At 50.5% G+C, this 25,575-nt stretch overlaps 3 protein-coding genes across 4 annotated transcripts in view; 2 read left to right on the forward strand and 1 right to left on the reverse strand.

The window, feature by feature from the left end:
- Positions 1-2,019: 2,019 nt before the first annotated feature.
- On the forward strand, positions 2,020-5,795 carry FIS1 (fission, mitochondrial 1). Its single transcript, XM_006106205.3, has 5 exons — positions 2,020-2,180; positions 3,077-3,209; positions 4,544-4,620; positions 5,051-5,156; positions 5,484-5,795. Exons 1-5 carry the CDS (start codon positions 2,136-2,138, stop codon positions 5,579-5,581), a joined length of 459 nt encoding a protein of 152 aa, XP_006106267.1. The 5' UTR covers positions 2,020-2,135; the 3' UTR covers positions 5,582-5,795.
- A 1,707-nt stretch (positions 5,796-7,502) lies between these two features.
- CLDN15 (claudin 15) lies at positions 7,503-13,250 on the forward strand. Its single transcript, XM_006106206.3, has 5 exons — positions 7,503-8,020; positions 11,030-11,194; positions 12,385-12,466; positions 12,547-12,663; positions 12,748-13,250. The coding sequence occupies exons 1-5, from the start codon at positions 7,804-7,806 to the stop codon at positions 12,872-12,874; spliced, it is 708 nt and encodes a 235-aa protein (XP_006106268.1). The 5' UTR covers positions 7,503-7,803; the 3' UTR covers positions 12,875-13,250.
- Positions 13,251-21,889: 8,639 nt separating this feature from the next.
- ZNHIT1 (zinc finger HIT-type containing 1) overlaps positions 21,890-25,575 on the reverse strand; it is a 6,096-nt gene continuing 2,410 nt past the window's right edge. Inside the window, exons 2-5 of one of the 2 annotated variants that reach the window (XM_014448221.2) lie at positions 23,062-23,232; positions 22,529-22,608; positions 22,235-22,425; positions 21,890-22,139 (exon numbers count right to left, since the gene is read on the reverse strand). In XM_014448221.2, coding sequence (XP_014303707.1) covers positions 22,118-22,139; positions 22,235-22,425; positions 22,529-22,608; positions 23,062-23,232 — 464 coding nt within the window. In that variant the 3' untranslated portion in view covers positions 21,890-22,117. The remainder of the gene's footprint in view (positions 22,140-22,234; positions 22,426-22,528; positions 22,609-23,061; positions 23,233-25,575) is intronic. The other variant, XM_006106209.3, reaches the window with a different exon arrangement.

A 25,575-nucleotide genomic window follows, 5' to 3' on the forward strand; every position in this document is an offset into this window, starting at 1 on the left:
TAGTAGTGCCAGGGCCGGGGGGTCATTTGTCATCACAGCTGGTCCTGATGTCAGCCTTGGCATCACTCTGCCTGGCTTGTTGTTTTTGGGGGGGGCCTAGAGCTGAAACATAGCTGAGGCCTAGATGTTATCTCAGGGCTTAATGCTCAAGGGAGTCATATGGTGCTATTCTCTGGCCTCCTTGTTTTCCCTCTTGGGGGAGGAGAGGGTCTACCACATGACTAGTGACATGCCCCCGGAGGAAAGATCAGGAGAGAGTCTGAACTGCATGACCAGACATGCTAGGGGAGGGAAGGTCACTCTGGGGGACAAGGTCCCACCCCAGTTTTGCCCATTCCACCCGGCAACTTTCTGTACTGGCCTGTTGTTTCTATTCTACTCATGCCTGTCTAATTGCCTAGGAGCTGGAGATGCAAGGATAAACAAAATTTAGTTCCTTCCTTCATAGAAGTTACATTCTAATGAGCACTGTGGGTCAAAGTTGTTTAAAAAATTCAATCAAGTAAATTTTTAAGAATATGTTTTTATTGATTTTAGAGAGAGAGGGGAGGAAGAGAGAGAGATAGAAACATCAATCAATCGGCTGCCTCTGGCACGCCCCTACTGGGGATTGAGCCCACAATCCAGGCATGTGCTCTGACCCAGGATTGAACTGTGACCTCCTGGTTCATAGGCCAATGATCAACCACTGAGCCACACCAGCCTGGCTCATCTGAGTAAATCTGAAAATCTAATTGGCTTTATTAAATGATTCACTGGGGCAACATCCCATGTAGCTACAAGGATGCTTCGAAGGGGTTGTATGAAATGGAGCTATTAACAAAAGAAGAAACTGATGTTTTTTAGACCAGGACTTCTTTTAGGGAGAGAAGAATGCAAGGGTTTTTATCATTCAGATTGCCTTTTCATTCTTGGGGAGGGGGAAAACATGACAGATTTACCTTATTTGTGCTTGACCAGAAAATTCCAGACTTTATTAAGATTACATTTCTGGGAGAGGTTGAAATTGCAATTAAATTGGGTATTAAATCTAGGTTTGATATGGCTTTTACACTGAGTGGTACTATTTTGGGGCCATGGTTTTCTCTTTAAAAAGGTAAAAGGAATTTGAAAGTCGTTACCTACCCAGTCCCATCACTGCATAGAATAGATGCCGGAGGAGCCAGCAGCATTTCACCTTTCCATGCTTTTTTGCTCCTCACTGCCAAGCTCCTCACTGCCCTTCACCCCACATGGCAGTCCTTTCCCCTCGGGGGAATATTATATAAGTAATATTTAAAAGATTGGACCCTTTCTGCAAGTAATGGCAACAGCTTTTCTTCTAGTCTCTGGGTGGATGGATAACAGGTCCAGTTTATTCCCTCTTGTATGGAACCAGTAGTAGAGATCCTGGTAATTCAGAGAGGAAGGGAGAGGGAGAGATAGGAACATCAATGAGAGAACCAATGATTGGCTGCCTCCTGCATGCCCCCTACTGGGGATTGAGCCCACAACCCAAGCATGTCCCCTTGACTGGAATCGAACCCGGGACCATTCAGTCCTCAGGCTGACACAACCCAAGCATGTCCCCTTGACTGGAATCGAACCCAGGACCATTCAGTCCTCAGGCTGACACTCTATCCACTGACCAAACCAGCTAGGGCTGGTAATTCTATTTTTCTTCCAGGCACTGAAAAGTCACACAGCTTCCAGGGTCCCAGGTTTCTGGGAGGGTCCTACAGCTCATCTTAAGTTGGAAGGTGAGACGGGTAGGGTTAGGCGGGTCCCTAAAATTATGTGGTCCATGCCCGGTTCTCCACCTTTTTCTGTGCTCTTTGGAGGACGGCACATGCAGGGCACCCAGGAAGGCCGGGAGTGGCATTGTAAGCAGCCCGCTGGCGGTGGGAGTGACTGTGGGAACCCTCTGAGGGAAGGAATTACGCCATCGGCACGCCCACTGCGCAGGGAGGAAGGGGCGGGGCTCCACTCGCCGGCGGAGGGCGGGCTTGCGTCGGCTAAGTGAAGCGATTGGCTCTGCGTAGGGGAGGCGGCCCTTTTCCGCTGAACGCCGGAAGTTGTTCTCCCCTCCTGCCAGTGGGCCATGGAGTTGGTGGCACAGTAACGTCTGAGGTGTGAGGATTGCGGGGCCGGCGGCCATGGAGGCCGTGCTAAACGAGCTGGTGTCTGTGGACGACCTGCTGGTGAGGCCTGGCCCAGAGGGAGGGAGAGGAAAGGTTCGGGCGGGCGGGTCCTGAGAAGAATCGGATAGGGGCCAAACCCTTTTCTCATCATCAGCCTTCCCTAGTGACGCTGAACTACTACTCCCGGCAGCCTTTGCAGCGTCCGTCTCCTGCCGAGATGTTCCATTTTGCCCCAGAGACTAATGGGACTTGTAGTTTCTTACGCCACCACGCCTCAGACTCAAGGCCTGGAGTCTGGCTTGGAAAGACTGATGGGTTCTGGGTGCGTGCAACAGTTAGGTCAGAGTCCTAACCTGGTTTAGAGAGCTCCCTCGGTGGCGACCACCATAAAGTTTCATATGTTACTCACTGTATCTGGCACGGTGCTAAGTACATCGCAGGCGATATCTCAATCTTTGAGTTATGAGAGGTAGGCAGCATCTTGTTCCCGTTTTGCAGATAAGAAAAAGTCCAGACTCGGCAAAGCGGGACGGGATGGGGGAAGCAGTCTCCGACGAGGGACTGTGTGGGCTGCTGAGCAGTTCTGACTGTTGTTGAACAGCATGTTTACTGTTTAGCTACTCGGGGTCAGTTGCTCCGGGAGCGGTGCCTGGAACCGCCACCAGGTGGCATCTCCACTCAGTACCAGTAGGGGGAGGGAGCAGAGATGGGGGTGGGTTGGGGTGGGGTGGATGGGGGGGTGGGAGACTGTCCAGAGACATGCCGCCCACAAGAAACTGAAAGCCTGGGTCCCAGAGATGGAGATAGAACTTGTGGGGCCAGGTATGAAGACCCGCAAGGGAAATATGGCAGAGACTGGGAAAGATGGAGTGTAACTGGGAAATGGACACAGGGTCCTGATAGAGAATGGTTTGCCCTCTTCGTTTCTAAATGACTCCTCTCCTCTCCTATGGCAGAAGTTTGAAAAGAAATTTCAGTCTGAGAAGGCAGCAGGCTCGGTGTCCAAGAGCACGCAGTTTGAGTATGCCTGGTGCTTGGTGCGAAGCAAGTACAACGATGACATCCGTAAAGGCATTGCACTGCTGGAGGGTGAGGTGCCAGGCTACCCTACTCCCCTTCCCAACTGCAATCAGGGTCTTCCCCTCTCTCCTGCCATTGGTCATTCCCTCCCTCCATCTCAAGTGGTGGGGATTCTTTTTCAACATGGGACCCTGTATTACAGACACCTAACAGTTATTTTACAGTAAACTCACTGTAACAAAGGACTATATACATTAGCCTGGCTTCCAGTGTACTTTGGGCTAATTAACACCTCATTGTTTTGCCAAACAGTCAGACCATGTCAGTTTCCACGGGACTTTGGTGATCTGGTAATCTAACCATAAAGAAAGTGACTTGTCTGAAGTCCTACGGCTATTAATGGCTGAATTAGCACTAGAGGCTCCTGTCTCCTGTGTCTCAGTCCTGTGCTCTTGCCCCCGCCATGTTGCTTATTCAGCAGTGATGAACCTTTTGTGGGGTGGCATGGAAGAGGTGCAGAAGACAGTCCCAAAACCTGTGAGCAAATGATGCTTTTTGATTGGAATCTTATTTCCCATTGTTTTGGGATGGGTCACCATTGTCAGAGGCCACAGTATTTGACCTTTAAATTTCTTTGAACTCCCTCTGTCTTGGTCAAGTAATTGTAAATAAGAAAACAGTCAGTGTACTAGCAAAGAATGCCTATTATAAATCTATAAAAATTCTTAGTGCAAATAATCTTACCCTACATTTGTCTGATTTGCCAATTCAGATTTTTTTAAGGTTTCCTCTACAACAGGGCACAGCTGTAGAAGAAGTGGTCTCTAAGAGGTTGCCAGTCTAGTTGAGGAGATAGTACAAACACTTGGGAAGATTTATCAACACCCACAAAACTACTTAGCAACAAATTCTAGTGCTTAGAGTACAATTGAACACATAAGCCTCTGGGAAGTCACTGAATTAAGAGTCAGGTGGTGGTATTCAGAAAAGGCTAATTGAAGGTGAGTTTTCAGCTGATTTTTTAAAAGGGGGGTGGGGTGGGGAGTACAAACTTATTTTTAACACTTATTTGGGCAACTAGAAACTGTAGTTGAAACAACAGATGTCAAAACTGAGTAGAGATGCCTCTTGGCTTTTCCAGTGCCTTGATTTCCTTTCAGTTTACTTGGATGAACCAGGATTGACTGTACTATTGGTACCAGAGTGTTGATCACTAGGGTGATCAACCTGGGTTCATGCTGCCCATAGGTCTGACTAGAAACCAAATGTGACTTGAGCTAAAACAGAGGCTCAGGACTTTTCCCCAGGATTGTATAGGAATCAGAGAGTAGAAAGGGTCTCAGACACAAGTACTAGGAAAAGGGAGAAGTGGTTTTCATCCTTTCCTCTTCCCTCCTCCCCAGAGCTATTGCTCAAAGGGAGCAAAGAGGAGCAGCGGGATTATGTCTTCTACCTGGCTGTGGGGAACTACCGGCTCAAGGTAAGGCAGAGAGCTCCCTTTCCACTCCATCCTACTTGGATGGGCCATAGCCCACCCTCTCCTTTCTCTTCAAGGTAGAGCCTAAAGAGGGCAGTAGGCAGGGGGTGGTATCGGGTACAGAGGTGCAACGTGACAGCAGGTCAGGATGCTGAGGGAAGGTGAGAGGCAGAGGATCAGGGTGCTGAGGGTGTGGGGAAAAGGTGACGTCAGGATTGGGGTGCAGCCCCGGGCCTTGGGTTGTTATCTCCCCTAGCTTATCATCCCCACACAGTTGGGGTTGTTTGTGGACTCTACTCCATTGGGTGGGGCTGGAGTGAGGGAAGGGGGTGGAGGTAGAAGGAGGAGCCCCCAGGGCAAGTGAAGGGAAGGCCCCTCTGATGGGCAGGAGTGCTGAAATACTGAGGGGTGTATGTGTGTTTTCCGAGTGTAGGAATATGAAAAGGCCCTAAAGTATGTGCGAGGGCTGCTGCAGACAGAACCCCAGAACAACCAGGCCAAAGAACTGGAACGGCTCATTGACAAGGCCATGAAGAAAGGTGAACGCCTTCCCCTCTGTCTTTCTCCGCTCTCGACTCTCCTATCTCGCTGGCCCCCATCATCCCTAGGTCCTTCTATTAGTGTAGTCCTCTTTCTCTCTCCCCACCCCATGCCTGGGCCCTCTGATCGCTCTTTAAATGACTCCCCCTCCCAGCAGTTCCTCCTCAAAACCCCAGAAGCCTTTGTCCAACCCTTGGAGTCCCGCACCCCATGCATCCAGGTGGAGAGGCACAGCTGTTGAGGAGCAGCGGGCAGGAAGAAGATAGTAGCCAGGGTCCTAGTGGGCGGGGCTCAGCTCCTGACAATTTCCCTTTTCTTCTCCCCAGATGGACTGGTGGGCATGGCCATTGTTGGAGGCATGGCCCTGGGTGTGGCGGGACTGGCTGGACTCATCGGACTTGCTGTATCCAAGTCCAAATCCTGAATGAGACTGCACCTCTGCCTCTGCCCAGGGATACATGGGAGCCCTTGGAGATCACTCAGAGAGGGGCCCATCCGTTCTCGCTGCGTCCCTGTCTTCTCCTGCACCCTGTCTCTGTCCTCTGTGGCCTCAACCTCCTCTCCCCAAGATCTGTCCTCTAGCCCCAGATCGTGTGCTTTAGGATGAGTGTAAATAAAATTGGGCTTTGACTTGCGAACCTCTGTGTCTGTGTTGAAAAAAGGGCAGGTTCCCTTGGGCCCAGAAGTTGGGGTAACACGTGCTCCTTTCCTGCGCTTTGTTCTTCTATTACCTCCGTGCTGGTATAGGGTTCTCCTTTGTTTGCAGAGCTGCCCAGATCCCACGCCCTTCCTCCCTCAACCCCACCAAAGCCACGTGGCCTCCACACAGCCCTCGGATCCTGAGAGAAAGTGACAGGAGGTGGGACAGGTTTGGATTTATGTCTCCTGTCTCCTCTGACCCACTCAGCTGCCTTTTAGCACGTGGAGTTTTCCACACCAGGGGGCCCCCCCACTCAGTTTCCTCCAAAACCTCCGCCCTTCCCCTCCCTTTGTCTTCCTGCTTCCTCCCCTTCCTCCTACCCTAGCCTCCTTAGGAGAGGGGGTGATGTTGGGGGCGGGGAGGGAGATGGTGGGGAGGAAACAGGCATTTGGCATGGAGTTGGCAGGAATTTTAAAAGAGGTTAGGAACCCAGGACACCCCAGTTGTAGCCTCCGAGTGGAAGGTGGGGACCCAGTCCCCACCCAGCCCGCTTTGCCCCACACCCACCTTGTGCCAGGCTCAGCTTGGGCCTGTCTTGCTTCACTGCATACCTCTCATTCCACAGCCAAGCCAGCCCAGCTGGGGGATCGATTGGGGAGGAGGCCCCTGCGGGGAGCGGGAGCACAGAGCCGCCTGAGGTGGGGAGGAGGGGAATGGGAGCTTACACTTTGGTTCAGCGATGTGTTGTGCGATTGCCTGGGTGTAGTAGGGTCAGCCCCTTGGAGACTGAGCCCCAGCACACTTGCCAGAAGAGAACAGGGCTTCCCTGCTGTAGCCTTGAAGCAGGAAATGAGACTGGCTACACCAGGACAGGTGCTCAGCTTGGGGTGGGAACCCAGAGGTTTCTAATCCATCATAATTAGCAGAGCTGGTGACAGTTCTGATAACAATGAGCTGCGTAGATTAGCCATGGGATCACCTAAGCCTGAGATTCATCCCCGCTCTGGGACCGTTGGCAGCAAGATCAAGCTTGTTGCTGCGGGTCAAAGACCAACCCACCAAATGGGAGAAATCAAGTTCAGGAAGTTGAAGTTTGCAGGAAAGCAACCTCTGATGGCTTCAGGCTGGGTCTGCAGGACCGAAACCCAGGACAGTCAAGTATCGAGTAATTCATACATGTGGGCAGCTTGGATCTGTGGTCACAATTCTTACTACAACCTATGAGGTTGTAGAGGAGGAGGAGCTTTAGTTCACAGAAACAGAGCCATGGGGCTCCAACTTTATTCTGTGTCACTTTGGTAAATGATGGGATCTGGTGCAAATCTAGGTTGGTTGGACTCCAGAGCCATTGGTTTCCCCAAAGACCCTGTTCCCTTCTTCAACCTTAATCTTCCTGGAAGACTCAATGCCCCAACCCTTAGGTCTTCCAGTTTCCTGAATTGTTCTCACCAACAGCAACAGGTAGTGCCTTTGCTCCCTGTTCTTTCCCTGTTGAAGGCTGCCGTGCCTGTTCGTGGTCACTGTCTCTGTCTCTTCTTGTCCCTCTTATTCCATTCTCTGGCCCCTGATGAAAGCTGAGTCAGAGACACGCTTCCCCTTGGCTCCCAATGCCTCCCGTGGGGGCCCCTCCTTGGCTGCATCCGTTAGTCACTCCCCGGTAAGTCCCCCCCCACACCCTGTGGGGCGGGGAACCCAGGGCAGCCAGAGGCAGTGGACTTTTGGCCCGTTTCGTTTATTCCTTACATCTCATCAACATCTGCCACGGGCTCTTGGCTCATTCTTCTGGCTGCTGGCCTGCAGGGAAGCAGAAACCCAGAAAGAGAGAAGGAAGGCAGAAACCTGGAGACAGACCTGAGGCCGAGGCTGCCGCTGGCCTTCCGCCCTTCCCCTCTCTCTCTTCCCACCCTGGCCTAACACCTCTCCCTAGCCAACGCCCGTCAAGGTCCCCTGGGGCTCAGCCCTTCTCCCTCTGGGCCACAGGTGCCCCTCAGGGCCTGCGTCCCACCATGTCAGTGGCTGTGGAGACCTTTGGCTTCTTCATGGCAGCTGTGGGACTGCTGATGCTGGGTGTGACTTTGCCAAACAGCTACTGGAGAGTGTCCACTGTGCATGGGAATGTCATCACCACCAACACCATCTTCGAGAACCTCTGGTACAGCTGCGCAACCGACTCCTTGGGAGTCCACAACTGCTGGGAGTTCCCGTCCATGCTGGCCCTCTCCGGTACAAGGTGGAGGGTGAAGGGAGCAGAGGGAGAGTGGGAGGTTGGAGAGAGCTCTGGGAGTTTGGGTGCTGCCTGGGTCTGGCCTTGGGTGCCCTACAGATGAGAGAGGCCTGACCAAGCTCAGAAGGGCTCCTGCAGAGGGATTGCTGGGGGGAGCTGCCTGTCTAGAACTGCAGCGGTGACCTGGTCACACGTGGCCCCCTGCCCTCATGTGCCACTCGGTCTCAGTGGTGACAAGTGCAGGCACCAGGATTAGACGGCCAGGCCAGCGCCTGCTGTGTCCTAGCTCTGTGCCTTGCGCAGGTGGTAAAATGAGCTTTATTTGACCCATCTGTAAAATTAGAATCCTAATAGTCGTGGGGACTTTAAGAAATAAAAGGTGAAAAATGTTAACATGATGTTAGCATCTGTATGCACTCAAACAATGTTAGCATGTTAGTGTTGGGTTGGGAGTGCTGGGGTTTGTGGGGTGAAGAGGAGGCCCCATCTTGGATTCTTGGGAGTTGAGACGATCTCCATAGCCTCATAGGCTCCCACGGAGACGCCAACGCCGTGGCGAATGGGAAAGGACTGTTTTAAGGAGTCCTGAGTGTCTAAGGCAGGGGTCCTCAAACTTTTTAAACAGGGGGCCAGTTCACTGTCCCTCAGACTGTTGGAGGGCCGGACTATAGTTTAAAAAAAAAACTATGAACAAATTCCTATGCACACTGCACATATCTTATTTTGAAGTAAAAAAACAAAATGGGAACAAATACAATATTTGTATTTGCATGTGGCCTGTGGGCCGTAGTTTGAGGACCCCTGGTCTAATGTGAGCAGGTGAGAGGGTGTGCATGTGTGTTCGAGGTTCCTGGGGGTGTATTTTTTCAGTTCTTGGTGAGCTAGAGCCTACAGCTCTTTTGGCTGAGAAAGATTCTCCCTGGCAGCTGTAGCATCTTCCTGTTTCCTGCTCACCCTATGAGTAGCCCCCCATTATTCCCTAGGGGAGTCTCCCTTCAGTCGGCCCCATACCAAAAACCAAGAGGGGATCATGACCAGGAACCCTCTGCGGTGCCATTCCCACAGCCTCACTGGGTTCTCCCGGAGCCTTCTCACTCTTCCAGGTCCCCTCCTGCAGGTGCCGGAGGTAGGGGAAGGAACAGAGGCCAACACTGGGTTAGAGCAGGGCTACACCAAATCCCTCAGGAATGTCAGAGATGCTCTGAGCAGTTATGGGGTCCAGGTGGGTCTCTTGTGTCCCCACTGTTTCCAGAATCTCCCAGAGCAGTTGCAGAGGCTTCATCCTTTCATCACTTTCTCTAGGACTTAACAAGGCAAGTGCCCCCATCTCCCCCCTCCCCCCCAAAAACCCCACAAAACTATAAAAGCTAGTATGAACTGGGCCAGAAGCCCAGAATGCTGAGTGGCCAGAAGGGACACAGGAGGCAGCCAGCTCAGCAGCCCTGGTCATCCCACCTCACATACCTCCCAGCCACACCGTGAGGAAGGGCCTTTGCTGTGAGCCTGCCCTTGAACTGCTGCTCCTGACCTGAGAGAGAGCATGAGTGTGCATGAGAGATGAAGAGGCAAGAGTGGGCTTGGGAGAAGGGCAGAGTGCAGCTGCCCATGCTGAGGGGCATCTTGGTTCCGGGTGTGGTGCTGGGTACTTACTGCGCCATTTTAGGGCTGTTTACAATAGTTCTGCTGTTGGGGGTGTTAGTATCCTATTTTTAGAGAACCGGGGAAACTGCAGGCATAAGCATTAATGTACCCCGAGGCACACAGGTTGGAATCCTGACTTGTGTTTGAGTCCAGAGCTGGCTGACCTCCAAGCCTGGTTCTAGTCCTGAGAGGGGTCCTGCCATTTAGTCACCTGCAAGCTGTGCACCCCTAGCCTGCAGCCTTCCGGCCCATGTTCTCACAGGCCCTTTAATAATCTACCCTTTGTCTACCAGAGCTGGTCTGCCCAGGTGGAGGTGGGTAGGTGGACGGGTGGGAGGGAATAGGATATGGGGTAGGTGAAGAGGGCAGGAACTCCAGAGGGAATGGCTGGGAGTGAGAAAATGCTCCCAGAGAACTTTGTCCCTCCTCCCTACCCCCCAGCTCCACGCCACTAAACATCCTCTTGGCAGGGACCCAGCCTTTCCCCTTCAGCACTGATGGCACTGCCCCACCTGGGAAAGGAGTGCAAGGTCCTTGGGTGCTTGGCAACTATCAAAGTCAGGGAGGGGGGAAGGGGAACCAGGAAGGAAGCCAGCCATTTCCTTCAGCTTTGAGAAAGGGGAAACTGAGGCACTGAAAGCACATGTGCAAAACTGACTTGGCTTGGTCCTGGGCCCAGGTATCCCACCTCCCAGATTAGAAACTGCCCTGGACCCAGAGACCCGTAGGCCACTGCTGCCCCCTACTGATCACTCAAGGAAGAAGCTCAGGTCAGGATGTCTGGCACTGTGCTAGGTACGAGGTGGGACCTGGAGAGAGGCAGGTGTGGGAAGGGGCTGGGGTTACACAGGTGGTTTCCGCTATGCACAGCAGAGAGTGGTGGTGATGTAGCAGAACAGTGTTCTCAACTAGGCAACTTTGCCCCCCAGGGGTCATTTGACAGCCTACAAATTTAATTGTCCCCCTTGAGGAGACTACTGACATCTAGTGGTGGAAGCCAAGGATGCTGCTAAACATCCTATAATGCGCAGGATGGTCCCCCAGAACAAAGCATCATCCAGCCAAGTCAGTAGTGCTGAGCAGCCCTATACGGAGGTGGAGGTGGAGGTACAGGGGAAGTGCACTGGTGCAGGTGGCAGGGCAGGAGGGGCTGAGACTCCTTGGGACTGAGGTGAGCTCCTGGGAAGGAGGGGGTGTGACCCCTCAGCCTATAGGCTGGATGGACCCCAAGGGGAAGAAGAGGATTTGAGGACTTCTAGGGAGTGAGGCCTGAGCAGGGGCTGTAAGGGGCTGGCTGTCACTGAGGGGAGAGGAGATGGAGGGGCAGTGGCTGGCTCAGGGACCCATGCTGTCGCCCACCTCCCCAGGGTACATCCAGGCCTGCCGGGCACTCATGATCACCGCCATCCTCCTGGGCTTCCTGGGCCTCTTCCTGGGCATGTTGGGACTGCGCTGCACAAACATTGGGACCTTGGTGCTCTCCAGGAAAGCCAAGCTGGCGGCCACTGCCGGGGCCCTATACATCCTGGCCGGTAATTGAGGGAGGGTGATGGGTGGGCCCTGCGCTGTGGTGGGGGGTTGGGAGTAGTCCTCGCAACAGACCCCAGGGGTCTCTGTCTTCTCCAGCTCCCACTCCTTCCCCTCTGCATTGACACCGGCCCTCCCAGGCTAAGCTCTTCCCTCTCTCCTTGCTCACCTCAGCATCACCTGCACTCACCCAATCCCTTGGCCAACAATCAGTCCATTAGCAATGTTTCTTGAGCCCCCACAGGAGCTAGGCAGAGGCGAGGTGGGGAGAGATTCCAAAGGGGAAAGTGAGGGTCTGCCCTCCCAAGCTTACAGCCTGGCTGGGAAGATCAGAGTCAGGGTATGTGTGTCCACACACACACACACACACACACACACACAGCGCACAGAAACTGGCTCTCCCTTTTGGTTTGTAAAGCATACCTACACACATCACTTCATAAGCCTGTGAGGGAAGGAGGGTCTCGTCCTGAACTCCAGATGTGGAAATGGGCTCAGAAAGGTCAGGGGACCTACTGGAAGACAAGCCCCTAGCGAGTGGCAAGGCTGGTCCTGTAGCCCACTGGCTTCAGGCTTTCCCTGAGTGGCAGAGGCACGTCACAGGCTCTGAGGCAGTGGTTCTCAACCTTCTGGCCCTTTAAATACAGTTCCTCATGTTGTGACCCAACCATAAAATTATTTTCCTTGCTACTTCATAACTGTAATGTTGCTACTGTTATGAATCGTAATGTAAATATCTGATAAGCAGGATGGTCTTAGGCGACCCCTGTGAAAGGGTCGTTTGACGGCCAAAGGGGTCGCGACCCACAGGTTGAGAACCGATGCTCTGAGGGCTTTGGGAGGTCAAAGGACACAGGTGTCAGGGCGGACAGGGCTAGCTGGGCCTTCTAGGAAGGATGGGGCACAGTCCAAGTGAGGACACTAAATGATCAAGGCGCTGGAGGGCAGGGAAGAACAAAGCTGGCCAGGGATGAAGAGGGGGACAAGGGCTGGCTGAGGAGCAGAGTATGGGTTGGTCTTGGGTTCACAAGTGGCCCTAGAAAGGTCATGAGCTGGGAGAGGAAGAAAGGGAGGGAATGAAATTTGCTCTTGGACTTGATAACCCCACAGCCTACTCTCTAGGCTGCTCCTGCTTGGCCCTCCCCCTAGTTCCCTAGGGGCCCAGGGCTCCAGTGCAGTTCTCTCCCTGCGCTAGGTTGCTGCGGGATGGTGGCCATCACCTGGTATGCCTCCAACATCACCCGGGACTTCTTTGACCCCTTGTATCCCGGAACCAAGTGAGTGTGGGAGCCCCACCCTGGGGGTGGAACTTGGACATGTCCCGGAGCTAGCACCCCTTGCGTTGTTTTGTCCCCAGGTATGAGCTGGGCCCTGCGCTCTACCTGGGCTGGAGCGCCTCCCTGCTGACCATCCTGGGTGGTGTTTGCCTCTGCTCCAGCTGCTGCTGTGCTGCGGAAGAGGACCACGCCACCAAGTAAGGCAGGATGAGCTGCGGGGTGGGGGGGGGGGGGCGACAGCGAGGGTTGCACCTCCTTCTGACCAGCCCCTCCCTTGCCAGCACCCGGCTGCCCTACAAGGCCTCCACAGTGCAGTCCACTGGCCCCGCTGCCCATGTGCGCCCCGCAGCAACCTCGTATGAAGACGACATCAGCTTGGGCAAATACGGGAAACACGCTTACGTGTAGAAGGCCTGGCCTATGGATCCTATTCCCTTCCCACTGCCCCCAGTGGAAAGGGGTCCCTCGAACCCCGGACAGCAGGCGCAGGCCCCTGCTTGGTATTACCACCTCAGAGGCAAGCCATGCCCCAGGGCCCAGCCACTCCCAGGACTCCACCTCAGGCCTGGAAGCCACACCCGCTCAGGCTCCTCTCTGTAGTCAGAGCTCTGCCCTGGCTACACTTCCCTCCTCTGGCCAAGAAGCTGCCTCCTGAGGACTCACTTCGGACTCCTGAGACTGCACCTGACCCCTCTCTATCCTGAGCCTGGGGTCTGAGCGATTAGGCCGGCGGGGACACCCCCGAGCGCTTACATTCTATATAAATACATGCTTAAGTAAATTTGTACTGTGAACTGTTCAGGGGCAACTGGCCAAGCAGGAGTTGACTGGGGCAGTACCCAGAGTCATCTCAGTTCTCAGACACCCGACTGTCACCTGTCCCCTCTCCATCACCTTTGGACTATCTAATCCCGCAAAACAGAGGCAGGGTTGCAAGTGATTTCTAGAGTGTGGCGCTCTTTTTTATTTTTTTGGTTAATCCTCACTCAAGGATATTTTTTCCATTGATTTTTTTTTCCTTTTTAGAGAAAGTGCAAGGGAGGGGGAGAGACAGAGAGAAACATCGATGTGAGAGACACATCAACTGGTTGTCTCCCACATGCAAGCTGACTGGGGTTGAGGATCAAGTCTGCAACTCAGGTACAAGCCTTTGACAGGAACCGAACCAGAGACCCTTCAGTCTGTAGGCCGACGCTCTAACCCAGCGGTTCTCAACCTGTGGGTCGCGACCCCTTCGGCAGTCAAACGACCCTTTCACAGGGGTCGCCTAAGACCATCCTGCATATCAGATATTTACATTACGATTCATAACAGCAGCAACATTACAGTTATGAAGTAGCAACGAAAATAATTTTATGGTTGGGTCACAACATGAGGAACTGTATTTAAAGGGCCAGAAGGTTGAGAACCACTGCTAACCCCTTGCCACACCAGCCAGGGCAAGAGTGTGGCACTCTTATAATTACTGATGAGAGTCATCAGGGAGCAGATGGGGAAGACATAGCTCTAGGAAACTGGTCAGCCTGAGATAACAAGTCACTCGTTTACTCTCAACCTTTCTTCACAGCTGTACAAGGATACAGATGGTCTAGACCAGTGGTCGGCAAACTGCGGCTCGCGAGCCACATGTGGCTCTTTGGCCCCTTGAGTGTGGCTCTTCCACAAAACACCGACTTCTGCACATGGACCACAAAGTTTCAATCACATTGTACATGCGCGCCCGCACGTGGTATTTTGTGGAAGAGCCACACTCAAGGGGCCAAAGAGCCGTATGTGGCTCGCAAGCCGCAGTTTGCTGACCACTGGTCTAGAGCAGTTACTTTACCTGGGCCTGAGAGTGGACATCAGAAACTGACCAGCCCTTTATTTATTTTTTTAAAAAATATATTTTATTGATTTTTTACAGAGAGGAAGGGAGAGAGATAGAGAGTTAGAAACATCGATCAGCTGCCTCCTGCACATCTCCTACTGGGGATGTGCCCGCAACCCAGGTACATGCCCTTGACCGGAATCGAACCTGGGACCTTTCAGTCTGCAGGCCGACGCTCTATCCACTGAGCCAAACCGGTTTTGGCTTGACCAGCCCTTTAAAATTGTGTCACATCAAGGGTCTGATGCAGGTACATTTTTCTGGGGAAGGTTCAATAACTTCCAGAAAAGGCTCTGAACATCTGTTCAGAGTCTTGCATATCAGTGGCATGTGTATGACTCCATGGTGTCCAGTTCAGACATAGCACTGGGTACTGAACAGCCTTGGTACCCACTTAAGACTGGAAAATGAGGCGATTAGAAAGAAGCTGGGCATCTAGTGGAAGATGATAGGGCCTTAACCTGGTACCTTCCCTTGTAGCACCGACTACAGTGACCTCAGCCTTTTCCCGTTTCCTTTTCATCCCATCTGCTCACCTGTGCTCTCTCCTGGGATGTAGAGATGCTCACAACTACATCCTCACAGCCCTCTCTCCAGAGCTTCAGAAGTACATACACCCCCTGTTTCACAGGCTGGGCAAATTCATTCCTTTCTCCCAAAGCCACAGTTCCTTTCACTCCTATTAACATTATCATCAACTTCTCAGTCACACAGATCGACAACCTCAATCATCTCTGGCTTCTCCCTTCACTTCCCCTCCCCTCAGCTGCCAAATCCCATCAGTTTTCCCTCCAGTGTCTTCACATCCACCTACTTCTCTCCCCTCCCTGGTCCTGGTCAGGCCCTCATTCTCCCTTGCCCAGACTGGTCATGGGGTTTCCCTAATTGAGTTTTTTTAAAAAAATGTTTTTATTGATTTTAGAGAGAGAAAGGGAGAGTGAGATAGAAACATCGATGAGAGAGGATCATCGATTGGCTGCCTCCTGCGGGGAATCTCACTCACAACCTGGGCAAGTGCCCTGACCAGGAATCAAACCAGCGATCTCCTGGTTCATGGGTCAATGCTCAACCACTGAGCAACACAAGCCGGGCCTGGAACATCATTTATTGTCCTGCCCTGGAAGTTCCCCGATGGCTCAGAAAAATGAACAAGGACAATTAAGACCCTGACACACTGCCTGGCCCTAGCCCATATTTTTTATCCCCACTTCTTATCCCTCTGTACAACTGTACTCTTCCAGCAAGCTGGACTGTTCCACTGGCCTTGGACACACATTTGCATCAAGGCTTCCCACTGGGCTTCACCCAGAAACAATGGTGTTTTTTGAGTCCACAAAAATCTGTATATCCTACCCACTTCAGACTCTGCTTTTGGGCAGTCCCCTGGCTACGTCCAAAGCCCATAAGGGACTGTAGAGTGCAGACACCCGGAAGTGTGTTTTGTAGGGGTCTTTACTGTAACAATCTACTATGGCACGTACCAGGCCACCTGACTTGCTTTGTTAGCAAACCAATTGTAGCTTCTCTCTCTGGATGAGACACACATCTTTAAAAGGGTCTTACAATTCTGAAAGGCCATGAAAAGGCCACAGGGACGCCTGTATACCCACAGTGAAGGACAGAAGCCCGTTGCAACTCCTGATAACTGCCACCCAAGCACCTCCAACCCAAATTCTCCCTCTACCATCCCCCACAGCTTCTACCTCCTTTCCCACACTCCATCCTGCCTCTTCCCTCCTCCCCATTACAGGAAAACTAGCTTTAGCTAAGTCTCACATTTGAGCATTTAAATAAGTGCCTTAATGTGATCACCAGGTTAGGTTTTCATTTCTTTGTCAATCAGTCATGGTCACATGGCTGTAAAGGGCTATCGACATGTTCTTCTTTCCTAGAAGTTAGAGCACTAAGACATAACCCCTGCCCTAAAAAAACTCACAAGATAGGAGCAAAGAGAAATGTAAACAGCTAGTTACCATATAATGGACAAGATGCCAGGGTTACTCCAAAGAATCCTCTAGTTTTTTAAGGAACTGGCTATGAAAATGCTCCACAACAAACTGCTTAGGTCTTGGGCAATAAGGTCAATAGCTATCATTTTCTGAGTACTTCCTAGATGCCAGACGCTGGGCTAGGTGCACTGCCTCACTTAATCCTCACAATATCTGGGAGGTGGCTATGCAGTCAGAGAGGTAAAGTGACCTAACCAAGCTACACAATCCGTAAGTAGTAGGACCAAGATTTGTCCAAGACTGAAGATACACCTGGTCTGCTTCCCAGAATTCCTGGCTCTCCAAACTAATTCACATCAATTAGAGTCAGTACTCACTGAGGTCTTTAGCTACGAGCCCCCCAAGCCTCCAGCCTTCCAGATCATAGCATTAACCTCTTCTGCTCCTGTGTGCCCAAGCAGGGGCTGTGGGGCCCCATCAAACAACCCTGGCTTTAGCCGCTAGAAGCTTTTGGCATAATGTAGATTTCCCAAAGGTCTGGGTGCCTCCTAAGGTGGGGACCAAGTTTCCACTAGTACACAGGAAGTGGCAAAAGTTGGTCAAGGCTTTTCTTGAGGAGCCATGGTTTTAAATGGGAGTCTGGAGACCCTTCCTAGAGAATGTCAGCAGATGACTTGTAGAGACAGCCCATGTCAGAGCAAGGGAGGGCCTTGGGGTCTGGCTCTGTCCTATCAAGGTCAGTTGGGTCAGGCCAGTGGTTGGCAAACTGCGGCTCGCGAGCCACATGCGGCTCTTTGGCCCCTGGAGTGCGGCTCTTCCACAAAATACCACGTGTGGGCGTGCATGTACAGTGCGACTGAAACTTCGTGGCCCATGCGCAGAAGTCAGTATTTTGTGGAAGAGCCACGCTCAAGGGGCCAAAGAGCCGCATGTGGCTCGCAAGCCGCAGTTTGCCGACCACTGGGTTAGGCTGAGTGTGTCAGTGAGCAGACAAATCTCACACCAAGCAGAACCCGTGTGATTGTTTTTAGAACAACAAAATAAGAAATAAAGTCCGTGAACTTAGGAAATAAACCAAAGAGATTGTGCTGACTCAGTGGAAATCTGACAGGCATTCCAAGGCAGGTGGAACACAGCGAAGCACAGGTGGTGCTTCTCTGCAAGGAAAACGTCTTTTCTTCTGGTTTCTCTCTTGAGTGTACTTCTCCGTGGAGAGGAAAAAAGAAAGATTAGAACCCAGGAAAGTTTCTCTTCCTGAGAGAGACAATAAACCAAGGCCAGGAGTTAGCAGCCAGCAAGCTGGATTAGTGATGTCCCAGTTACTATTGCATAACAAACCATCCCAAGACTCAATGGCATAAACTTATCACACACACAGATTCTGCAGGTCAGGAATTTAGACAGAACCCAGCAGAGATGGCTAGTGCTTGTTCCATGATGTTGAGGACCAAGCTAGGAAGACTCAAATGGCTGAGGCTGACTTGGTGCCTTGGCTGAAGTCATCAGGAAGCATCTCCACTCCTATGATGGAAGCCTGGGCTGGGATGGCTTGAAGGCTTGTCAACTGGACCTGTCACCGGGAGCACCTGCACGTGCCTCTCCATGTAGCCTGGGCTCCTCAGAGCATGGTGGCTTCAGAACAGTTGGATTTCTTACATGGTGGCTGGGGGTTACAAAAGCAAATGTCCTAAACCTATATGGTCCTATTAACCAATGTCACCTCAATAAATTTAATTTAAAAAAAACAAACAAACAAGTGTCCTAGGGACAAGGCAGAAGCTGCACTGCCTTTTACACCTTGCCTTGCACGTCACATGGTTTCACTTCTGCCACTCTCTCCTAGTTGAAGCAGTCTACCCAGATCCCAGAGGAAGGGGACAAAGACCCCACCTTCAATGGAAGAACAGTCAACAAATTTACAGCCATCATTTAAAACCACCACATTTAGGACTGACTGACTGTAAACCCTGTCTTCACCACCATTCAACACAAAGCCTTCACCAACACCACTTGCCCAACTGCAAGTCTCCAGAGAAAGGGCAGGCAGTTCCTCAGGAAGACACCAGGAACATCTGAGCCAGCCCCAAGAAAGTCCACCGAAATGGGGAGAAGAGCCTAAAAAGGTGCCTAACTCTGACTTGGCTTAATGTCGTTGATATTTTATTGAGGTCATATGTTCAACCAATACTTCTTAAGCACCTGCTTGGTTACGTTCCAACAGAGTCCTGGGCAACTAGGAGAGCAACTCCTATATAGCAGCTCTTCTACTGTAGATGGCTGGTCCTCACAGCCTACTGGCCTGGAAGCCAATTCCTCCCAGTGATGCCAATCAAGGCTCAACTACAATAAGACCGTACACACAGCCCACACAGGGGCACACCTAGAACGCCCAGCTCTGATGACTGGAAAGGCTCAGCCACTGGGCCCTGTTCCTATTACACAAGGCCACTCTACCAATTCCAAGAAACATAACAGCTCTACCTAATACATTGAAACAAACACAGGGAAGCACCCAAAATGCGGAGACAAAAACATATGTTACAAATGAAAGAAATGGAAGCAAGCAAGCTATTGGATAAAGTTCATGACAATGGTTGTAAGATTACTCAAGGATCTTAGTGAGAGCTTCAAGGGACTTAATGAGAGCTTCAAGGAACTTAGCGGGACTTTCAAGGATCTTAGTGAGAATGTCAAAGACATTAAAAAAGATCCGAGCTGGTTTGGCTCAGTGGATAGAGTGTTGGCCTGCGCACTGAAGGGTCCCAGGTTTGATTCCGGTCAAGGGCATGTACCTCGGTTGCAGGCTCCCGGCCCTAGTCGGGGGCATGCAGGAGGCAACCAATCGATGTGTCTCTCTCACATCAGTGTTTCTCTCTGTCTCTCCCTCTCCCTTCCACTCTCTCTTTAAAAAAATCAATGGAAAAAAATATCCTCAGGTGAGGATAAAAATAAAGACAAGTCAGAAACTAAGCATACACTAACTGAAATAAAGAATCATTTATAGGGATCCAACATAAAGTAGAGGATTCTCAGAATCAAATCAAGGATTTGGAATACGAGGAAGCAAAAAACATCCAATCAGAAGAGCAAAAAGAATCCAAAAGTATGAAGGTAGTGTAAGGAGCCTCTGGGTCAACTTTAAGCATACCAACATTCACATTATGGAAGAACAAGGTGTTGAAAACCTATTTAAAGAAATAATGACAGAAAACTTCCCCTACCTGGTGAAAGAAATAGACTTACAAGTCCAGGAAATGCAGAGAGTCCCAAACAAGAGGAATCTAAAGAGGCCCACACCAAAACTCATAATTAAAATGCCAAAAGTTAAAGACAAAGAGAAAATCTTTTTTTTTTTAAAACATATTTTATTGATTTTTTACAGAGAGGAAGGGAGAGAAATAGTTAGAAACATCGATGAGAGAGAAACATTGATTAGCTGCCTCCTGCACACCTCCCACTGGGGATGTGCCCGCAACCAAGGTACATGCCCTTGACCGGAATCGAACCTGGGACCTTTCAGTCCGGAGGCCGACGCTCTATCCACTGAGCCAAACTGGTCAGGGCGAGAAAATCTTAAAAGCAGCAAGAGAAAAGCAGTTAGTTACTTACAAGGGAGTGCCCATATGACTATCAACTGATTTCTCAACAGAAACATTGCAGGCCAAAAGGAAGTGGCAAGAAATATTCAAAGTGATGAATAGCAAGGACCTACAACCAAGATTACTTTACCCAGCAAAGCTATCATGCAGAATTGAAGGTCAGATAAAGAGCTTCACAGACAAGAAAAAGCTAAAGGAGTTCATCACCACCAAATCAGTAATACACGAAATGTTAAAGGAAGAAGAAGAAGAAAGAAGACGAAAGAAGAAGAAAAAAAATGAACAATAAAATGAACATTTTAGATTCAACATTTGAATCTAAAAATCAAAATAAGCCAAAACCGGTTTGGCTCAGTGGATAGAGCATCAGCCTGCGGACTGAGAGGTCCCGGGTTCGATTCCGGTCAAGGGTATGTACCTGGGTGGCGGGCACATCCCCGGTGGGGGATGTGCAGGAGGCAGCTGATCGATGTTTCTCTCTCATCGATGTTTCTAACTCTCTCTATCTCTCTCCCTTCCTCTCTGTGAAAAATCAATAAAATATATTAAAAAAAATCAAAATAAACAAACAAGGAATCTAATGAACAAAATAAACTGATGAATAAAATAGAATCAGAGGCATGGAAACATGGAGCAGACTGATAAATCTCAGAGGGAAGAGAAGTGAGGGTGGGAAGAGATTAACCAAAGATCTTATATGCATACTAGGGGCCCAGTGCACAAAATTCGTGAGGGGGGTGGCGGTCCCTCAGCCCGGCCTGCAGCCTTCTCGCAATCCGGGACCCCTCGGGGATGACCGACTGCCAGTTTAGGCCCGATCCCATGGGGATCCCTACGAGATCGGGCCTGAACCAGTAGTTGGACATTCCTCTCGCAATCCGGTTCCACTGGCTCCTAACCACTCGCCTGCCTGCCTGTCTGCCTGATCACCCCTAACCACTCTGCCTGCCTGCCAGATCGCCCCTAACTGCTTGTCTGCCTGCCTGATGGCCCCTAACTGCCTCTGCCACTGTGGCTTAGTCCAGAAGGACGTCAGAATGACGTCCGGAAGGTCATTCGGCTGTCCAGTCTAATTAGCATATTATGCTTTTATTATTATAGATATGCATTACCCATGAACACAGACAATAGGGTGGTAGGAGGCCTGGGGCAGGACAGGAAGCAGTTGAAGGGGGTAATGGGGGGGAAAAAGAGGGACATCTGTAATATTCTCAATAAAAATGATTTTAAAAATATAAAAAAATTATTTCCTGCCGTAACCGGTTTGGCTCAGTGGATAGAGCATTGGCCTGCGGACTCAAGGGTCCCAGGTTCAATTCTGGTCAAGGGCATGTACCTTGGTTGCGGGCACATCCCCAGAAGGGGGTGTGCAGGAGGCAACTGATCGATGTTACTCTCTCATCGATGTTTCTAACTCTCTATCCCTCTTCCTTCCTCTCTGTAAAAAGTCAATAAAATACATATATATATATATATATATATATATATATATATAAAATTATTTCCTTAAAAAAACACACACACACACTTAGAAGAGGTGTGGGTGGAAGAAGCTCTAGTACCACCCAAGAGTTATAACATCCAGGGACCCCAAGAACAGGAGCCTCTACACCATGAATTCCTCCATGCCTCCCAGAAACTTCTGGGTTTTCTCTGCTAATAAGTTCACATACCACAGCCCCTGATAATAAGAGCTTCCTCAGGACAATTCTCAGACTGGCCATTCCTGGGGCCTTGCTGTATTAAAAAATCATTCAGAAGAACTAGAAGAACAAAAAGCAAAAACAAATTAACTAAATCAATAACCAAAAATGTGACATAAAGAAGCAGCCAAGAAATGCAGAGACATGGAGAATAGGACAAAATCTTTCATGGTCAGGGACCTAGAGGGGCAGAGAGTAGGAGCAGTGTTTGACAGGTAGGAAAAAAAGGACAGAGTAGCGAGTAGGCGAAACAGATGACCCATCACCCTCACCCCCGAAACACCATGTGACCAAAAGGCCGGTGCCTCCTCACATAAGACCTTTTATTATGATAGTACCCTGGGGGGTGGCCCACTTCCCTGCCACATCCCTGGGAGTAAGACTGGTCTTCTCTGGAGGAGAAGACACAAGGTTTGTTGGGTGAGTGAAAGTTCCTCTCTTGGTCCAGGGGAGCACCTTTCATTTCCGTTGTGTCCTTTCTGAGGACAGGCTGATGCACAGAGGGCCTTCCTCTCCAGGGACACCCAGGCTCACACAGTCCACTTCAGGCATCTACAGGCAGAGAAACCCGGGATGAGAAGAGGGTCTGGGAGGATGTGGGGTGTAGGAGGAAAAGGGTGTGGACCTGGGGCACATTCCAAGCTCACCTGGTTTCCTGGTGGGTGCCCAGACAGCGCACAGTGCAGTACCGGGCGCCACAGCTGACGCAGGTGTATGGGGAGGGGAAGCCGCATACAGCACAGAAGGGGCGCTGGGGCCGGGATGGGGGTCCCGCACAAGCTGTCAGGTAGTTGGGGCCCTCGGCCACACTCAGGTTCTGCAGATACAAGGGGGCAGACTACACAACTCCTCCACCCACACAGCAAACACCCGCCAGGGACAAGCCTCTCTGTGGGCTTGGCCCTTCTCTGTGGGTTCCTCCCTGCCAGCTCTTCTCTCACCTGCTCCTCTAGTAAGGCCTGAAAGTTTTTCCGGAAGCGAAGTTTAAAATGATCGCCTCGAGTTTTCTTCTTTTTCTTTCCTAGAGGTCAAGAGAAATGAGTTACTTGGCACGTTCCAAGAAATACACCACCTTTCCCTGCCCCCTCATTCCCAGTGCCCTCGTCCATTCCCTACTCACATACTCACCTGGGCTCTCAGTAGGCCTCTGTCTACCATCCTTTTCCCTTCCCCCAACTTCTCTAATCCCAGCCTTTCTTCATCTCTACACTCCCTAAATCTAAGCCTTTATATTGGAACTGGAAGGGAGTTCAGAGCTCACCTACTCCATCATCTTTATTCTACATACACAAAAGGAAACTAAGGCACAGAATGGGGAGAGTGACTTGGTCAAAGTCACAGGAGCCAGTTCCTGGCAGAGCCAGAGGAGCTCCTGGGTCGTCTGCCCCCCAGCCCAATGTCCTTCCACAACCCTAATCTAGGCAGACGCTTTCCCCTTCCTTCAGCCATGTCTCCCCAGTCCCATCCGCCTCACCAGTGTCTGCATCATCGTCAAATTGAGGCAGTCTCTTGCCAAGCTGGGGGAGTCCTGCATGGGGGTCATCCTGGAAGTTGTCATTCTCCAAGGCCTCAAGCTGCCTGTTGATACGGCGCTGCCGGGCAGCCCTGTCCAGCACCCGCCGCTGTCCAGGGTCCTGGGAGCGAACTAGATGGGGCAAAACCAGAAGAGTTATTGGGGGTGGGGCACACAGAGAAGAGAGAAGCTGGGGTAACCCAGGCTCTGGGCAGTGTGTGGATGATATCCATGGGGTGTGGAGTCACAGTTCTCTGATCTCATCCTAGTCGCTGAGCCCTCGGCCCCTATATCTTCTACCAATACAGTAGTTCCCCCTTATCTGAGATTTCATTTTCTGCAGTTTTAGTTACCTGCGGTCAACTGTGATCTGAAAATGTTAAATTGAAATAAACAATTCATAAGTTTTAAATTGCACACTGTTCTAGCTCTAGTACCACATAAGAGTTACAGCATCCAGGGCCACCAAAAACAGGAGCCTGTGATGAAATCTCATGCCAACCCACTCCTTTCTGTGAATCATCTCTTTCCCAAGTATCCAGGCTGTATACACCACCTGCCCATTAACCACTAAGTAGCCATGTCAGTTATCAGATCAATTGTTGTGGTATCGAAATGCTTGTGTTTAAGTAACCCTTATTTTACTTAATGGCCCAAAAACACAAGAGTAGTGATGTCAAAGATATGCCAAAGAGAAGCTGTAAAATACATATACATATAGGAAAGAACATATGTATAGGGTTCAGTACTATCCGAAATTTTAGGCTCCATTGGGGGTTTTGGAACTCCCCTGTGGATAAGGGGGGAATATATATCAGCCCCTCTGTTTTGCTTCCTTCCCAGCTAGTTAAGTCTGCCATTTCAATCACTCATGCCTGTTTTCTATTTCTTTGGCTGCAGCCTTTCCTCCCAATCCCAGAGGATCCCATCAAAGAAACACTGGCAGAAATCACACAACCGTGCTGAGGAGACCACTGTAAATTCAGGGCTTCCAGGCTCCATTGGTACCTTAATGCACTTGGCCTTCATGCAATTTCATTTCCTACCTCAAAGGAAATGGGCCCCTGACACGCAGATACACTCATCTTTTATAATTGCTGGGGCACCCCCACCAAGTCTCACTGCTACACCCAGTTCTTCATCTGCAGCTGAGTCCTCCCCTCCCTCTTGTATCTTCAAATTCTCCTCCTCAACTGGTACTTTCCCTTCATGGAAAAACCTACTGAACTCTCTCGTGTCTACCCAACTTCACAGCTACTCTTCTTTGACAGAGTGGTCCATGTGATGTTTCATTTCTTCATCTCCCATCCACCCCCAACCCCAATAACCGGCTGGTTTTTTATGAAAACCACTCACACTCAGGACACTGGTGACCTCCTCGGGCCAAGTCCAGGGTGCATCTTACCTGGGTTCTCTGTACTCTGAGACTGTGTTTTCCATCTCCCTTGCATTGAAAGAGTCCCTTCAGAGGCTTCTTTCACATGACTCCAGTTTTCCTTCCATATCTGGCTATGCTTCTGTTTCCAACCTCACCTTCTCTCTCTGCCTCTAAGGAGATGGCTGTCCCTGTTATCTTTCCTGGGATTTTTAATCCAAACACAAGGCTCTCTCACCTACAAGCAAATGACTCCAAAAGTGATTTTCTCAATCCAAAACCTTCTCTTGAGCTCCAAAACTGACGATTCAACTGGCGGCAGGAGATTACCTGCGGACTCCATTGACAATGCAACTCAAATTCAAAAGTCTTCCCACCCAAGTCTGCTTCTCCTCCTGTAGACTTTAAGTGAAGGAAACCATCTACATAGACATCCAAACCAAAAACCTAGGATTATTTTAAAGCGCTCTCTTCATCACCATTATCAACTGTTCACCACAAAATGTCTCTTTATTCATTAAACAAATATTTGTTGAGGGCCTATAACCATAATCATAGCATCAGTGCCAGTGACTAACTGTGCATGTACAATGAGCCACGCACTATATAAAGCTCCATATAGATGGAATCCTTTAACCCTTACAACAACCCTATGGAAAAGGTATCATCATCATCCCCAGCTTACTGAACTGTGCATAGCTGGTAAGTGGCTGGGTCAGAATTCAAATGTCAAACTGCCCAGCATCAGAAAACATGCTCTTGATCACTGCACTGTTCTGCCTCCCTTCCAAGTGCCAGGTTGTGCCCTAGGCTCTTGGAATACAACCAGCGCCTATAGTCTAGTGGGGAATACAAATGACAAAACAAGAATGGTAAAGTATAGGGAAGGACAAAGTGCTACAGAGCGCATGACAGAAACACTTAGCCTGGCCTTGGGGTCGTCAGGAAGATTTTCCAGACATCAGGAAGATTTTCCAGAGGCCTGACTGATGAGTAGAATTTAACTTGGTTGAGAGAGAAGGGAGGGTGTCTCAGGCCTTGGAACCAGCATGAGAGAAGACTGGATGGGAGACTGTGTGCCTTCAAATTAAAAAGTTCTG

The sequence above is a fragment of the Myotis lucifugus genome, unplaced genomic scaffold (genome assembly GCF_000147115.1).
Source record: "Myotis lucifugus unplaced genomic scaffold, Myoluc2.0 scaffold_783, whole genome shotgun sequence".
Lineage (NCBI taxonomy): Eukaryota > Metazoa > Chordata > Mammalia > Chiroptera > Vespertilionidae > Myotis > Myotis lucifugus.

Coding starts and splice junctions, on each gene's coding strand:
- FIS1 (XM_006106205.3), top strand. CDS start 2,136: ATGGAGGCCGTGCTAAACGAGCTGGTGTCTGTGGACGACCTGCTG. Junction 3,210..4,543: donor AGGCATTGCACTGCTGGAGG/GTGAGGTGCCAG, acceptor CCTCCTCCCCAG/AGCTATTGCTCAAAGGGAGC. Junction 4,621..5,050: donor TGGGGAACTACCGGCTCAAG/GTAAGGCAGAGA, acceptor TTCCGAGTGTAG/GAATATGAAAAGGCCCTAAA.
- CLDN15 (XM_006106206.3), top strand. CDS start 7,804: ATGTCAGTGGCTGTGGAGACCTTTGGCTTCTTCATGGCAGCTGTGGGA. Junction 11,195..12,384: donor GGCCCTATACATCCTGGCCG/GTAATTGAGGGA, acceptor TCCCTGCGCTAG/GTTGCTGCGGGATGGTGGCC. Junction 12,467..12,546: donor CCCTTGTATCCCGGAACCAA/GTGAGTGTGGGA, acceptor TTTTGTCCCCAG/GTATGAGCTGGGCCCTGCGC.